This window comes from Lissotriton helveticus, chromosome 12, assembly GCF_964261635.1.
Source record: "Lissotriton helveticus chromosome 12, aLisHel1.1, whole genome shotgun sequence".
Taxonomy (NCBI): Eukaryota; Metazoa; Chordata; class Amphibia; order Caudata; family Salamandridae; genus Lissotriton; species Lissotriton helveticus.
Window position 1 is genome coordinate 887,045,522 of NC_136073.1, and position 17,163 is coordinate 887,062,684.

A 17,163-nucleotide genomic window follows, 5' to 3' on the forward strand; every position below is an offset into this window, starting at 1 on the left:
AACACACCATACAAGGCAGGTGGACGCCACAACAAAAATTACTCCACATCAATCATCTGGAGTTACTAGCAGTATTCCTAGCACTAAAAGCTTTCCAACAGCAAGTATCAAACAAAGCTGTGTTAGTCCACAAGGACAACATGACAGCCATGTATTACATACAGAAACAGGGCAGAACACACTCCCTGCAACTCTCTCAGCTAGCACAAAACATATGGCGGTGGGCTATACCTCGAAACATATTCCTCTTAGCCTAGCATGTCCCAGGAATACAAAATACCATAGCAGACCTGTTAAGTCATCAGACACAACAGATCCACGAGTGGGAACTTCATCCGCAAGTTCTTCAACCATTCTTTCAGATGTGGGGACAACCTCAGATAGACCTCTTTGCCACCCACGAAAATGCCAAATGCCCAAGCTTCGCCACCAGATATCCACACCCACTGTCCAAAGGCAATGCGATATGGATCAACTGGTCGAACAAATTTGCGTACGCTTTTCCACCTCTCCCACTCATGCCACTAGTAGTACGCAAACTACAGCAGCATCCTCTGACCCTCATCCTAGTTGCGCCAACGTCGGCCAGACAGCCGTGTTACACGACACTTCTACAACTGTCTGTAGTGCCGCACCAAAAACTATACCTGTCTCCAAGCCTTTTAACAAAAAATAGGGGCTTCAATGACATTTCTAGGGAACATTCCCCTAGACATCTGCAGAGCAGCCACATGGGCTACACCGCACACATTCACAAAACACTATTGTGTGGATGTGCAAACAAAACAACAAGCTAATGTGGGCCAGGCTGTTCTCAAAACAATATTTCAAACTACTGCAACAGATAGGGATGGTCGCCACTAACAGTGGGTACTGCTATACAATCTATGCACAGTGTGTAATCGGCAGCTCATATGCCTCGAACGGAAAATGCTACTTACCAGTATGCATCTGTTCTTGGCATGTAGAGCTGCAGAGTTACACACGCCCAACCGCCTCCCCGGCTACCCTTGGCTTTTCCAGTATTATCTTAATTAGATACACATTACACGGACATCCTTCCTTTTCTTACAAAGCTCCATCATTTCCCTAATGGCGAAAAGGATGGAGCCGATGTCCATGCGCAGTATGGTCCAGAGGAGGAGTCACCTATCTTGTGACTTCCAAAGAACTTTTCAGGACAAAAACAAACTGCAAACATCCGGGCCCAACACTAGGTGGCGATCTATGCACAGTGTGTAACTCTGCAGCTCTACATGCCAAGAACCGATGCATACTGGTAAGTAGCATTTTCCTTCCTGTGGATTGGTCCGGCCACCTGCAAATTACTATCCTAACACTTTGTGCCTATTGAAGAGAGAAAAAAATCATAAGTCTAAGCCAGAGTAGAAGACCTACCTCTTCTCTCACGTTGTCCTCAAAAGAGCTATGTACTGATAGAAGCCATCTAAGGCATCCTGTGAAAATCTATAGACGCGCACCCTTGCATCCTACTGTTCTGGGGGCTGCCTACATAAACTACACGCAGAACATCTTCAAACTAAATCTAGCCACATTAAATCCATTCTGGAAGTCACAAAAATCACCCAAAGCTACTTTTCAATATCATCAAACAATGGAACTCCCACCCCTGCACCAGAACACTCTCCACCCAGCTTCTAAACGTTGAGCACTTACGATCTCCTTTGCAGAGAAAGTTAAGTTTACTGATCAGTCACTTCTGCCAAAATCCCAGATGGCTGTACATCGACTGCAAAGCTCACTGGTCCTGGTCGCACTTCGATACAATCTCTGAGTCAGAGTTACTTGAAGCTGTAGCTAATGTCAGACCTTCCCATCCCCTCTGAGACGCACTGCCTGGCTCTCCGAGCACGGTAATGACCATGATGCTTCTACCTCCCGGGACTTCCCTGGTGAACTCCTCACCCAAACAAGGCGCATTTCTCCAACAGTCTGGGAATCAGCCATGTCTTTCCCATCCTGAAATGACCAACGCCGGCACCAATGACCTGAATAATGCTCGCCCAATTTCAGTACTTTTCTCTATAGGGAAGGTATTAGAACACTGCGCTGCATCCAAGCTGTTGCTCCACATCCGGGCTAATAACCCTCAATGTTTTCCAGTCTGGCTTCAGGCAGGGTTGTAGCACAGAAACATCTCTCTGCAAATTGAGGATAACTCTCTCTGCCTCCTTGGCTTGGAGAACTCCTGTCAACCTGTGAGCCTGGCTCTTTCAGCTGCCTTCGATACAGTCGTCCACCACGCTCGGATAACCACCCCGAAGGGACAGATGGACATGAATGGGAGAGTCCTAGAGAGGCCTGACTCCTAGTTATCCAACCCTTCATAAATAGTGAGAAAAGGGAGCTGTGTTTCGGGCAAAATGTACCTAAAACAAGAGGTTTCACTGGGTCGGTCCTTTCCCAACCCTCTTTAATCTATATCTTTAACCTCTTGACGAGATTTTAAGAAACTCTGGTGTTCTTTATTATCAGTGCGTGGATGATGCCCAGATCTACCTGAAGACGTCACATCTTCTCTCCTCCACTCTCAACAAGGTACAAAAATGGATGTCCGTCCACCACTTAAACTCAGTCCAACGAAAACTGAATGTCTACTGATCTCACCAAAACAATCATGGGCGTCATTTGAAGCTAGTCAGGGGTCGCAGCTGGGACCTCTAACTTTCTCCCTGCTACTCCTGGCACTTCCTTTGCAACCTCTGGCCTCAGAGGAGGCAAAGGTTTTGCCCCATCTGATTACAGGGTTCGCAAAGGCACTGCCAGGAGTAGCAGGGAGCAGGTTATGACAAACTGGCTACGCTAATGCTCCTGGGCCTCTGGCAGTTCATCGCTGAGCAGGATTTGAAACCTGTGCTCAGCACCCTGGTTCCTTCCAGACTAGATTGTGGTAACTCACTCACCTCTGGTCTCCCTAGAGCATATCTAGCTCCTCCGAGAGCGCGCTGCATGCTTCTGCCAGCTATGTGACACTCCGCAGGAAATTCAACCACATCTCTCCCATTCTCTGCTCCCTTCTACGCCCCCCATCGATGCACGCGCCAGTTTAAGACTTCAAGCATTACTCATAAAGTCCTCTACAACTGAACCCCCTCCGACGTGATTAGAAAACTTGGTCTCTGGAGCTCAACGAGGATCCGGAAATGCTGAGTGCCTCCTGCTCAAACCTCTGACGTTCAGACAAGACCCTCCATGAGACAGGCATTCTCTGGGGGAGCAGCAAGGCTTTGGACTCCCTACCTCCAGCCCTTCGCACAACCTCGTGTCTGTTCACATTCGAAAGAGAACTCAAACTCCCCATATTTGAGAGACACTTTGGGTAAAGTGGGGGTCGTTGCATCTCCTGTGTTGACTTGATCTGCCTGTTCTGTCTGCTCTCTTGGGTACTTGCACCTGGTTTACTATGATGGTTAGCTAACTGCTTCTTATCCCCTAAAATAGCTCGCTTAATCTTCCCGACGGCCCCCAGCGCCTAGAGACCCTTACGGGTGATTGTGCGCTTTACAAATGTGGACTTTACAAATGTGGACTTTACATGCTGATGACTGTTCGCTTGATGTTTTCCTGGTGCTAGTAACTTGTTTTCGATGGGTTTTAACGAGATTGTACCCTCTGCTCTGTTGTAAAGCACCTCAGTGCCTGTGGACCAAGTCAATGCTTTGTTAAAAAAAACACAAAATGTGTACGATGGTCCCAATAAAGCTGCAGGTTTTACGTTCCCCACAGAAGTAGCCGCCTACACCAGTAGTGTTATATACCAATAAAGAATGGTCCACTCTATGGTCCTCGGCCTGACGCAGTAAGATTTCCCCAGTGCTCTCACAAACAAAATTCTGGCTGCTCCACAAAGCTTTCTGGACCCCTGCATGGCTGCACTCTTTAGGCCTCAGGGAGGATGCGGTATGTTGGAACTGTAACAAAGAAAAAGGGGATCTAGCACACCTTATCCTTTATTGCCCTTCACTTAAAACATTCTGGGAAAACATCTTTGCTATTATAAATAAACTGTTTGGTTGCACGTTAACAAAAGAATTCTCAACCCTCACAATGGCATTTATGAGCACAGAACTGAATTCAGAACACAACAAGGACCTACTAGACCTGCTACTGACAGCAGCAGTGAAAATGGTCCTCTCCAACTGGAAAGACACAAGCAAGACATCTTTCAAAGGCTGGCTCAATTGGGTCACGCATCTTAGAGGTGTGGACAACATTGCACTACAGAACTCGCCCTGGAAACCGTCCTCAAGAAAGCTGTGGATGTCCCTAGATACATCCCTTGACTCTTTTGAGCCCCCATGAAATGAGCCAGGCCAAAGAGGCACTCCATGGTCCCCATGAAAGCTACCCCCTAACAAAGGAACCTAAACGGACCCTACTGGCCACATGTAAGAATGCCCCCATTGTATGTCAGACGTAAATAATATGCAATGCAATGCAACTCGGAAGTGCCTGTCCACTATCGCTTCCTTCACCCCTTGCTTTCCTGTCCTATTCTGCCTTCTTTCTCTCTTCTACAATATTAACCACATGTAAGGGTTAGCTAAAAGTTATAAGGTCAGAAAAGCGTTTGGAATAACCTATGCCAACCCTGTAACAGAATTGCTAATGTGATCTTGTAAAAAAAGTAAATAAAGCATGTTGAATTACGTAAAATAGAGACAAAAAGATGCTGTTGTTCACACTTTGAACACAAGGTGTCACTAAATACCAGCAAACCGTTAGATAATGCATCTCCTAAGATTTTTCAAGCAGCATGCAGTGTTACAACATATTCTTATAAAAGATTGACGTCTGCTGGTCACCCCAGTGACCGCACAGTGTCACCAGAGACTGCCAAACAGAGAGAGCTCAGAGCCTCAGACATGCTCGCCTCCACCTCTCTCTGGGTGTAATAAAGATAGGAAACCCTCACCTGATTCATGTCAACGCCCATCCCACTCAAAGGGCTCCACTGTCCGCTTTCTTCTCATGGATATCCGATGACAGCTGAGCTGTTTTCATCTCCGAGGCACATGAGTTGGTTGCGTCCAAAATCAAGCATTGGCATCTTAACACTGTGATGTAAAGTTTTGTGAACATTTTTTGAACTATTAACAATATTGTAACTAATAAAAAAGTTAAAATGCCACCAATTACATTTGGTGTGCAAGTGTTTGGAAAAAAAAAAGTTGAGTAAAAAGTGGTCAAGGACAAGCAAAAATAAAAAGTGAAAGCAGTGATTGGCCCGCCAGCCCTGGCAGTGAGTGGGGTGCACTGCTTTTTAAGTGGCTATGCACAAGCAAAGTGTCCTCACTTACAGTGCAGAGAAGCGACGGCTGAACGGGCGGATCCTTGGCCCCAGGCGCTATACTGTGGTTGACAGACGCAGAATGGGAATAACACTTTGTTATATCCTGCCTATGTACTAATGTTTCTCCCATGTTACCTGGCTCCTCGCGGCTCAGCCCGTGTGAGTGTTCTGCGTGGAATGTTGGTGTGATGGATATGATTGGAATATGTGGGGGCCTGCGAGGGGAGGGGTGACAGGTGGAGTGTGGGCTGAGCAGCAGGCAGGCAGCTCCAGGTGGGACTGCTTTACATGGATGCTAACCTGTAACTAAGACCAGGGCCTGGGCGTAGTTCGCAGAGTTTTGTTACACGGAATGCCGCGAAGTACCAAAAAAACTCCACAGAGTTCCGCAAGTGGTGGAGGGCAGTGAGAACTGCCGTTCGAGCTAGTCTTTCTGCTGCTCGGGTAGAAATTCTACCCGAGCGGCAGCTCGCGCTCACAAACTTACCATTCGCAATCACGTGCGGGGAAAAAACTGTGCTGCGCTACGCGAAGCGGAGTTTTCTGCACTCCGCGAGCTCCGCGGAGTGCAGAAAACTCTGCAAACTCAGTGAATGGAGCGGAGTTTCCCACCCAGGCCTAACTAAGACCTAATAAAGAAACTACAAAGATACAACTCGGCTATTTCTTGTACATCACAACACACTTGAAGGGCCAGTTGATGAGCAGGACTGGCCGAAAGACCCTGTACATGTATACTGTTAATATGACCTTTTTTTGAAAACATGAAGCTGGCGAGACAGTTAAAGGTGTCTATTGGCCAGTCCTAAATACCCAAATGTACCTTATTGAGGGGAAACATCCTTTACATCGCAACTTTTACCATGCAGTGCCTTTACGACGCAACTTTTACAACTCAAACCATTACAACGCATTGCGCTGGGGGGCGCTCTAGGATAGGGAATGGGTTTAATGTACTAGCCAACACCTTCCCTACTATCCACGGGGACTGGAGTTGGAATAGTAAATTAAACTATTCACTATCCAGCGCCCCCCAAGCACTATGCGTTGTAATGGTATGCGTTGTAAAACTTGCGATGTAAAAGCATGCGTGGTAAAAGCATGCGTTGTAATGTCGTACATCCCTTATTGAGCCATATACTGGTTGGGCTCATGAAAGCATCTGTAAACATTTTGATTAGCAACCATGCGGGGAGTCTGCACGTCTCATGATGACGTCACCTTATGCACACAATGTGCAGAGCTCAAGCTATGGCACAGCTTCAGAAAGGAGCATTTTCTCTCTAGGTTTTGTTTGGTGGGACTGAGACCAAACTCAGGGCACACATGGGCCTGTGCAATCAGTGTAGTTTGGGAATCTCTCTTCCCTCAGCTTTAAGGAATTGTAATTCACTCCTGAGCTTCTGTAAGGGTCTGAAAACCTTGCTATTTTAGTTTACCGCATCGGACCTGTACGCTACCCTGCGCCGGGAAACCCTTTGGGGTATCTGTGAACATTAAAGAAATTGCATAATAATAAACACAGGTTTGGATCATTTTACTATGAGTAAATACAGGAGTGTCGCTTGTTTGCCGCGTATGACTTCACTTCCATAAGTGAGTGATGGGAACACTTTAGCATTCAGCATTTTTCGTATGGGACTGAGTGTAGGCCCTATAATGGTGGTGCCTATGTGGGGAATCCTCTCGTCAGTGCAACGTTTGACTTTAATAGCTGGCTGTGCACAGAAAACGAGCATCTTGAGTCAGTTATGGCTCCCAAGGGTTTATACATAGTTTTGTTTGTGAGTCTGTTCGTTAATACACCATGTTAATTCCTAAAGTTGATACAGTCACCTCACCTGACAATGTACCTGCTCTTCGCCCGGAGAAGAGGACATCGTCACAGACTCCGTTCGCGAGTGGAGACCTCAGCACCGTTTAGTATCCACTCCGTATTACCGGAAGTGTCGCCATAGCAATACCTGATTGAGCACTATGTAAATGCTGCATCATAACATGACAAGGGTAGAATTGTTCCTACCCTATAAGCCTAATGCTCACACCTGCTGCCACTGGAACCTACCACTCTCACCTGTTGCACAGTTTATTGGGAGAATCCTAAAATCCCACTGTGCTACTTTGTGGCCTGTTCCCCACGTCTGGGTGGCGCCCCTGGCGAGAGGGAAGGCTTGCACGGTCTGACCGTCACCCCTCTTTGAGTGACAGACGAGTGTCGCTGCAGACAGCACCACCCAAAGCTTCACCCACTGCCCTGTGGTGCGCTCAGGGCTTTAAGTGGGCAGGGTCCTGCCGGTGCTCAGCACCAGGAGTTCTAAAAAGCAGCTGCTGAGACGGGTTCCTATCGGGCTCTCAATTTTCCTCCCTCACGCTGAGGGGTGAAACAAAAATTAACCCTGCATTACTACCACTATTCACTGCCTGTGATGTAACTACAAAGAGACTAGTTATAGTTCTTTCACAGTCTCATCATTTCAGAATGGAAGCTTTTTCAAAATGTTATACAACTAAGCCGTAGTTATTGCTTATTTATCGAATGCAACTAACAACCATTGGCAAAGCCAATAGTCCTGGCTTGTTGAAGGTATGATGTTACTTGCTGGATTGTATATCTGGTTGCAATGTCAGAAACAGTAAAATACAAGTCGGGCGGCACACTATGCTAAGCCCACATTTTTAGCTTAGGTGTTTTTAAACCACGCTCTTAATTATATCGGCCACGCCTCTTTGAGAGACCCCACCGCCCCCAGTTTTTTCATCCCACTTAATGCCCTGGTTGTGCTCATATTCAGCGGGAGCCAGAGAGGCGCTATGGTGGCACTATACCTCGTTCAATGCCCGGAGAAGCCACAGAATTGAGTGGAATGGCCAATCAGTGAGGAAGGGGCCTTAAAACCCCTCCTGCCTAAGGCTAGGAGCTTTACCAAGAAAATCACCTCTTAATTTCAATAACAACATACATTTCTGAGTGTTTTTTCACAAAATATTATACAAAACTGATTTCAAAACAAATATTTCCACATGCAGTTCCCATAAGACATAAATGCACATTTTACAAGACGTGTAGGTGAAGTCTGAATCCGGCTCCAGGAAGAGCTCGTAGATGTGAGTTGAGCAAGGTATATACTTAGTCATGGTTCACCTCTGTGTCTGCACATTCTAATCTACAACTATTAAAGACATGCAGCACCCTGCCACGCTTAAAATTTTTATTGTCACTGATTATTAGATTTTAATTGCAATGAAGCTATCGCCACAATATTCACTGGGGTTTCCTTCTATGCGTGCCCGGGAGTCTCTGGCACATGCAACAGTGATAAGATAACTATTCGTCACAGGCACTGCGAGATGACAAGGAAGTTGATTGGGAATTTACTCTTTCGACCCACCATACACACTGCGGGTATCTCGAGAGAGCAGGACCGCTAGCTTACCCTAGGCTGGCCTTCATATGAGTGAGCCCTTAAAGGGCGGATGTTGACTTCAAAGTGCCAAGGCTCGTGTACTGCCATGTACTAAGCAGTTACAAAGGACAAGATGTAGATTATCAATGAAGGACAGAGAGACCGTGTTCTCCAAAGAATAACGGGGCATATTACCAAGGGCAAGTATTGCCGCTTTCTCGGCGAATTGTGCCGAGAAAGCGGCGATACTGCTAGAGCCCTATTAACAAGGGCATTTTAAAGCCTGCCCCAAGCCCACTTTGCATGTCGGCGATAAACATCGCTAATGACATGCAAAGTTTGCGTTCCCACGTCCAACCACATGAAAAATGTGGTTGGAGGTGGGAACACCCTATTACCAAGGAAGGCGATGGGAGGAAAAGACCTGCGATAAACTTATTTATCGCAGGTCTCCCAACGCCTGCTCTGACCAGGCGTTAGGCATCGATAACATGGGGGTGTGGATCATAAAGCTGAATCCACCCCCCCCCATATTATCAAGGCCCACATTAGCGCGTGAAAACAACGTTTGTTTTCATGCGCTAATGTGCCATATCGCCGACTATTGCCGGATTTCTATTCGCCTGCCTGACGCGCATTGATAATTGCGCGCTAAAAATGCGATGAAATCTGTCGATAGCCGGTGATATGGGAATGTGCGTTGTGCGTTTTCCAACGCACTCCTCGGTAATATACCCCAACGAGTGATATTTGTGTGTGTGTTATTCGTCACATGTCATTAGATTTGTCTTCTGCTAGGATTTGGTGAGGACTGGGTCAAAGTCTGAGTTTCACCCGAGTTTGAAGGAAAACACGAGTGAAGATTATGCATTTACAGCCACAATCGCAAATGAATGTATTTTTTGTCCAATTATCTGATTATCATTTCTTCTGCCCACTTCCCATCTGTAATAACAGGCACATGTTTGCAAAGCAACCCTTCTTTGAGCAGGAAAAGGGTATTGAACGTTATACTTTGGTGGGCGAACTGCCATCGGTAAGGGTGGCAGAGGTCTTTCCTCCACCACACTAACAAGAGTACCGCCCTCCATCCTAAGAAATCTCTGCCCGCCCTGCGGACACCTCTGTGTCTATAGAGGAGCAGCCATCATGGCGGCTGCTTAGAAGGCACTGAAGGTGTACTGAGCAGCTGCCATGTTTCAGGCAACCGTTCATCCCACTGATTCGTGGGAGTTTGTTTTTGAAAAACAAAAAATAAATTACCCTGAAATCCTGGGAGTTTTCTCCCAGGGTATGGTAGTAATTTATAGTTTTTTCTGTTTTGGACCTAGAGTGATCCCATACATCGGACCGTCCATTCTACATAGGGTGAGTGGTCTGATGCATGAATACTGAGGCTCCCAACTGCATCCGGCTGTCAGTGTACGGTTTTCGATGGTGGAGCCGACAGGGGCACCCCTGTTGGAAACAGGACAGTCCACAGACTCTCAATAGACTGGAGGACCCGCCTTGACGGGGTACTCTGCTATATTTTCCTCCATGTATATATAACCCCAACAGCTGCTAGCGAGTCCCCCTCCTAGTAGCCTTAATAACTTTCCACCACTGCTCAGTGCGCATCTGCGGTTCCTACTTTAATCGTGCAAACACTAAATTGGTTGAATTATAAATTTTAATTCCGCTGCCCGTTTTATACAGAAAGAAATAGCTGTGGCCAAAGCATCTTTTAAAGTTCCCATCAGATGACACAGAACATTCAGCTAAGCTTCTTCTGACAATTACATGTTCGTTGTAATGACTTGCATAGTAAAGGAACGTGTGGTAAAGCCGCAGTTGAGGTACTGACTGCTATGTAAAGGCACGTGGGGTGAATGCATCCAGGGTTCAATTATACAAACAGCGGTTGGGGAAGGAATATTTTGCTCCTGGATTGATGGAGCTCATGATGACTGTGGGGTCTGGTGTGGTGAACTGTTCCCATGTGGTGAGGTGTTGGGTCGTGGAAGGCTGCTGTTGGAGTGAGGAGTCTGAGGAGTCTGTGGGTTGGGGCTCGAAGTTCCTGTAGATGGTGGATATCTTGTTGTGGAAGTGATTCCCTAGAGTGTCGCAGAGGGATTGTGTTCTCAGTGGATGTATAGCAGCAGAACTCTCTGACGATAGTGAATAGTTTCTTGGTGTGGTTGCCAGTAGCCTTGATGCGGTCTGCAAGTATGTTCTTTTTCATGACTTTGGGTGGTATATGTTGAGGGCTGAATTGAAGGTGGCTCAGTCTGCATCATCTCTGCTGGTGTACCATCTTTTCTCCAGTTGTTTGCAGCTGTGTTTCATTGTACTAAGTTCTGGTGTGTACCAGCTGGCTTGTTTGGTGGCTCTGCAAGTTTTGGCTGGTTTGATGGGGCCAACTCGGTCAGCAGGGTTGGGGATCCAGGTTTTGAGGTTTAAGGCTGCCTGTTCCATGTTGTTTGCGGCGTAGGGCTGGGTGGTATTGAGTGCGTCCGTCCATTGGGGCTGTGTTACTTTGCCCCAGCTGCGTAATGAGGTGCCAGGAGGATTGTGGGTAGTGTGAGGTGCTCCTGTGATGTTAAAGTGGACGATGGAGTGGTCGGTCCAGGTGAATTCCGTGGTATGGCTGTATTTGACGCTGTTTCTGGGCGTGAAAATAGGGTCCAGTGTGTGTTCTGCTCTGTGTGTGGGGTCAGTAACCAGCTGGGTGAGGCCGATGCTGTCCATTCGTTCCAAAAGGCTGGTGGAGTTCGTGTCTTTGGGGTCGACCAGGTGGAAGTTGAGGTCTCCGAGGAAGATGTAGTGCTTTGATTCGATGGGGCGATTAAGTCTGTGATGGAGCCGCAAAGGCTGGTGTGAGGTCCAGGGGCTCTGTAGGCGAGGGTGCCCTTGCTGGTAATTTTGTAGTTGGTGTGGAGTTGAGGTTCGGGTGCTTCATGGTCGGTGTGGTGTCGTCTTCCGTGGTGGCGCAGCAGATAGATTTTTTGTGGATGAGGCCAACGCCACCTCCGTGTTCGTGTGTGTGGTCTCGGTGTGTCATCTTGTAGCTTTAGGGCATCGCAGTGGCGATGTCGGAGGCAGAGAAAGGATTGAGCCAGGTCTCCATAATGAAGGTTATATTGTGTTGTTGATGGTGTCCCAGACTTCGATGGCATGTTTGCAGAGCGATCTGCCATTGATCAGGGGCATTTGAGTGGTTCAGGGGAGGTGACAGTCGGCGGGGTGGGCGTGGCGTGGGTTTCCGTGATGGTGGGTGTTCCTAGGTTCCAGGAGAAGCGACATTGGTGGCAGGAGAACGGTCCTGCTGTGGAGTGAGGAGATGTAAGGCAGCAGTTTTTGTAATGTCCGGGGTCCAGCACTCAAAGATGTGCAGTGGAGTACTTGTGGGTGTCTGGAGGGCCAAGGTTCCTGGCGCTGGGGTGCAGTCCAGGTGCTCATGGGCCTGCTTTTGGCGTACCAGCGGCGCGGGCGGTCTGCGGCCTCAATGACATCTCCTGAAGATTCTAGAATGCCTGTTGTTGGAGATGCCGGAGAGGGCAACAAGAGCTTTTTTCTCTACGCTGGATGTCCCTTTAAAGTAGAGAAAACACTTGATCAGTAGGAAAGGGTTAAGGATGATTTGGAAAACACAGTCTATTTTGGACTTGAAATCCCATAAAGTTCTGTGGATCATCATTAAATATCTCTGGTAATGACAGTACAAGCTCCAGTGTACCTCACTGAGGAGGTTCTTCAAAAAACATTTGAGACGTGTAGGCTTGAGGTACCCTTTACCAGGGTCTGCAGATAATCTGTTTGCTACAAATGTACTCCAGGCTTCCACCCTCACAGCTGTGACCTGTACACTCAACTCGTTTAGAGTTGTTGCCTCATCCCATGATTTGACAAGAGTGGGACAAAAGTTGCAGACTTTGACTGTATTGGACTGTTTGTTAGGTTTTTGATAGAGCACAGACCTGGGCATGGGCAATTCATGTTTTACAGACAACATTTTATTTTAGCTGGAGTATCTTGAACAAATGGAATGTAGAGTCCAGAGGGTGCTGGAGATTGTGACCCAGAATGTGTTGGGAGGGAGGATATGGTTACTTGTAATGGGGCAGTGTTAGCGAGCAGACCGTTGATTTTGACTTATTATCCTAATGCACATTTACCATTTAAGGGATAGTGTATAGTGATTTGCCCAGAATCGTTCAAGCTCACACAGTTCTTTGGGCAGGAATCAAAGCTGGGATTAGAGCCCAGAACTCCTGGTCCTAGGTGAGAATCTCAGCCACTAAACCTCATGAGAACTCACAGATACCGTAACTCAGTCGATGCTGGCACACAGAATGCAGCCTCCTACTGTCCCCCAAAGGGCCAGTTTGCGACTGGAGGGATGTTGGTAAACAAAGTAGGAAAATTGACCCAACCCCATAGGCCAGTGAGTTCAGGACCACGTGATACGTGCAGACCTTCGGCCGACCATTGGGACTTTACTTAGTCCCTGCCATATTCTACCTCAGATCTCTCTGGCTGAGGGAGGGCAGTCCCATATCTGTTCTCTCAGGACTTTCTGCCCAAGGACTGACACTTCCATGTCTTTGTTGACATTCCACCTTAGGGGCTACTTGCTCTGTTTGTCTCTCTATACACTCCACCTGAGGGGGGCAGCTCTCCTTGGAGACATTCCTTTCAAGGTAGGATACTGCAATATACAGACTGTACAAACCGTCTGCCAGAGAAAGGGCCCCTCTGTCTCTGTATTGTAGACATTCCACCTTAGGGGTTAGTTCCACAGTCTTTCTCTGTAGACATTCCAAGCAGGGGGTAACTTCCTTCCAGAGTCTGTCTCTGTTGATATTCCACTGCAGGGGGTTACTTCCTTCCAGAGTCTGTCCCTGTTGACATTCCTCGCTAGGTAGGGCAGTACCATAAACTGTCTCTCTGGATCTTCTGTCTGAGGAAGGACATTCCATCTCTTTGTAGGCATTCCACCTTACTGCATCACTCCCACAGTAGGCATTCCACATTATAAGGCTATGTCTACAGTCTGTATCTGAAGACTTTATACTTCCATGCACCTGCAGACATTTAACCTTCGGGAGGACTCTTCCAGTCTGTCTTTTTTCGCATTCCACCTTGGGGGGCCTGACGCTTCCACAGACCACCAACATTCTGGGGTCACGTCTACGCTCTCCAGACTACCTACCTTGGAATCACATGTCTGTTTCCTGATTATGCTGTTCCTCCAGGAGACCCTGAAATAGGAACCAAAGATAGCTGTCGATCGAGAGAAGGAAGTTGATTGGCTGGATCCAGGGATCTGAGTGATCAGAAGTGATTGCCCTCACTCACCCACATGGGTGTCATGCTTCATCATATGAGCCTGCTCTTCGTTGGGCCGGCGCTACAGTGCCCCACGAGCCCCTCCCGGGGGCTCTTTATCAGCGATCTTCTGGTTTTAAGCAGTAATGATGAGTGCAAGTGAGAATGTAAGCGCAGGGTGGTGTGCTGAGTGATTTAAAATAGTCTAAGGGGTACCAAAGGCTGCTTTAATGAGGTGGTCCCCTTGACAGGACTAAAAACACGGGAGCTGTCACAGCATCCGGTGAACCTAGATAGCTTCAAGGTAAGTGACGTAGGGTCAACATGTTTCATGCCTTATGGCCCAATTGGATCTTAGGCGTTTCTTCAGGACAAGGTAGTTAACGCCTACCCTACACCTGATTGGGAGCGGAGGTGTATAAAGTGAATGTACCCAATCAAAATGTGTCGACTGTACCTGCTGCGGTACAGGACAGTGAACCACCGACCTGTAAAAAAGAAGAAGCAAGACAGGTACTCTGGGGAGTCACCACTGACTCAAAGGGTGGACCCTCCCTAGGTACATGTAGTATGCCTTCAAATTAATAAAAAAACATGCTGAGGGCGTATTGTCACCCCACAGTGAAATGTGCACAGTAAAACAGGCAGGTGAACACACATGAAGAGCACAACAAAAAATTAAACACAACACCAAACACCTCAATGAGGCAAGGTATCTTGAAGGGTAGCATTTCCCAGTAGTAAGGAATATGGATCTTACCCTGATGGAGTAGTAACAGTGCCCCTTAGGTTTGGGCAGAGGACCACGCTTAGCTGCGGAAATAAATTGATAAGAAATGCATATACCAGTTAGGAGTTTGTAAAAGGAGAAAAGTAAAGATAACATCTGTGGTATTGCCCTCTGTGGTAAGTACTCACCTGGTCCCACGCTGGTATTTACCCGGGCATACCCTCCTCTGCCAGCACGGACGAAGTGAATGAGGCAGAGGGTGGGTTTTTAAAGGTATCAGGAATGGTTTCCGGTGTGTGCTGGAAAGAGTTCACAGGTGCGGAGGGACGGTGATAGCTAGACCGGCCCAAATAAAATGTACAGAAATGCGGCCGCCATGTTAGATGGGAAACATGCCCTGTTGTCAAGAAAATGGGCCGTGTCCTCATGACGGGCGAGATAGGTATTTCCGGCATTGGCTTGAGCGTGCAGGGTGTGGTGTAAAGGTCGCATGAAGGTGCTTGCTGACTAGTACCACTAAGCCTCCATATATTGTGGCCGTTGGCTGGTGCGTGTGCGGGAAAGGCCTATGATTTTAACATGCGCACCAGCAGCGCCTGAAGGTGTAGATTAAGAGGCGCCATCTTGAGTGGAGGAAAAAGCCCATAGAGGCAGCTGAATTGTAATGGGGAAATTTAAGTCCCGAAACGAAATCCTAATTGGAAAATATGATCAAAGTATGTCACAACAATTGGTTCAGCACTCAATACAGTGTAATCGAAAAAAAGGAATCCATAATAAGTAAGTCTTCTTGACTTTGAAATCGATGTACGGAGGTGCTGCCGGCCACCACGCCGCATTCATGGAAACAAAAGTAACACATGAATCTCCTCTTGTGAACTCTGGACTGATGAAATACAAAACGACTGTGAAAACAATTTGTGACTGTTTTAAGCCCTGAAGAAGTCTCTCATTGAGACGAAACGCGTCGGCTATGGTCCTTCTGAGTTTTAATGAACATTGAATAAAGAATTAATTGGAATCAAAAGAAAACACTTGGAATCCAGGAATTTTCTTTATGTGCATACTTTTTATGGACTCACTTTTTTCGATTACACTGTATTGAGTGCTGAACCAATTGTTGTGATGTTTATATAAGATTTTATCCTAGTAAGGAGTATAGAGGGAAGTGCTCCTTGGTTCTGTACACCGTTATCCACTGCTCAAACAGCATATTGTTCGCTGCGAATTGCTATACCCTCAGCATTTGTGTGATGATCAAAGTATGGTGTATGTTGTGAGATGGGTAGTTCAAGTGAAGCTGTAACAGATAATTATGAAATGCTGAACCTTATAATCAGCTCCTAGTCCCTCCCTTGATATTTTGTTGCTTGATTATTTCAGGGCACCTTCCAGCAGATGTGGGTCTCCAAGCAGGAGTACGAAGAAGGGGGCAAACAGTGCGTCGAAAGAAAATGTCCCTGACCCCCCGTGGCTCCATCAGAGAAGAGACGCCTTGCTTCCTTTCTCCACATCTACAATCCACGGCTGTGCGCTTGCAATGCAATCATCTGTCAACATGTGGGTGTCTGCGTGTGCATCTGTGTGCACGTCGGTTGAGTGTCATCATGCGTGTCTACGTGTGCCTGAGCTTTCCGTCCCCTGCCTCTTTCTGTCGTCTCTCTTGAGAATAGCAGCTCGCCCGGAGATGACCTGGCTCCGCTGGTCGCTTGTTTTATATATTTTTTTTATAATGACATTCCGTGCCCTGTTGGCCATTTGTATTGAACCTTTTGTGCCAAAGTCCCTTGCTGTACCTTACATTTGTGGTTGAAGCTACAGAGACAATGCAACAGCCTTTTGAGGCAAGACTATGTGTGTGTGCACATGCCCTGGAAGTGCCCCTGCATAATGTTTTTTGCATTTCTCTCTTTTTGTATTTTGTGGGATTGCTAAAATGCAATGGAAAGTCAGTTGAACATTGATGAAAAGGTGTGCACTCAGATTTCTGACAGCCAATCAAATCAAGTCAAATAGTGCTTGTAAAGCATACAGCCACTCTATGGAGTGGCCCAGCGCTACGGGTACAATAGACCTCTTGTCTTGCCACTAGAGGGACAAAATCTAAGTAGCATCTTTAAAAAGCCAGGTTTTCAGGCTATGTTTAATATACCCCACATCCATGGTTGCATGAAGATGCAAGGGAAGGGTCTTCCAGCTTGCAGCAGCTAGCGCCGAGAAGGAGGTTCCTCCCCATGTCTTCCACCTCATCTTAGGCACAAAATCCAGCAATGCATCAGCGGAATGAAGGGTTCTTGATGGATGATAATGGGGGAGTCGCTTGGATAGATATTTACGGTTTATACCATAGAAAGCTCTATGGACAAGCACCAGCCCCTCAAACTTACTCTCGCCCGTGTGGGAAG

The 17,163-nt window shown here is 47.1% G+C and overlaps 1 protein-coding gene across 1 annotated transcript in view; it reads left to right on the top strand.

Annotated features, from left to right (window-relative positions):
* ACTL6B (actin like 6B) overlaps positions 1–16,914 on the top strand; it is a 173,348-nt gene extending 156,434 nt beyond the window's left edge. The window contains exon 14 of the mRNA XM_078671622.1: positions 16,142–16,914. Coding sequence (XP_078527748.1) covers positions 16,142–16,222 — 81 coding nt within the window. The 3' untranslated portion in view covers positions 16,223–16,914. The remainder of the gene's footprint in view (positions 1–16,141) is intronic.
* Positions 16,915–17,163: the final 249 nt, after the last annotated feature.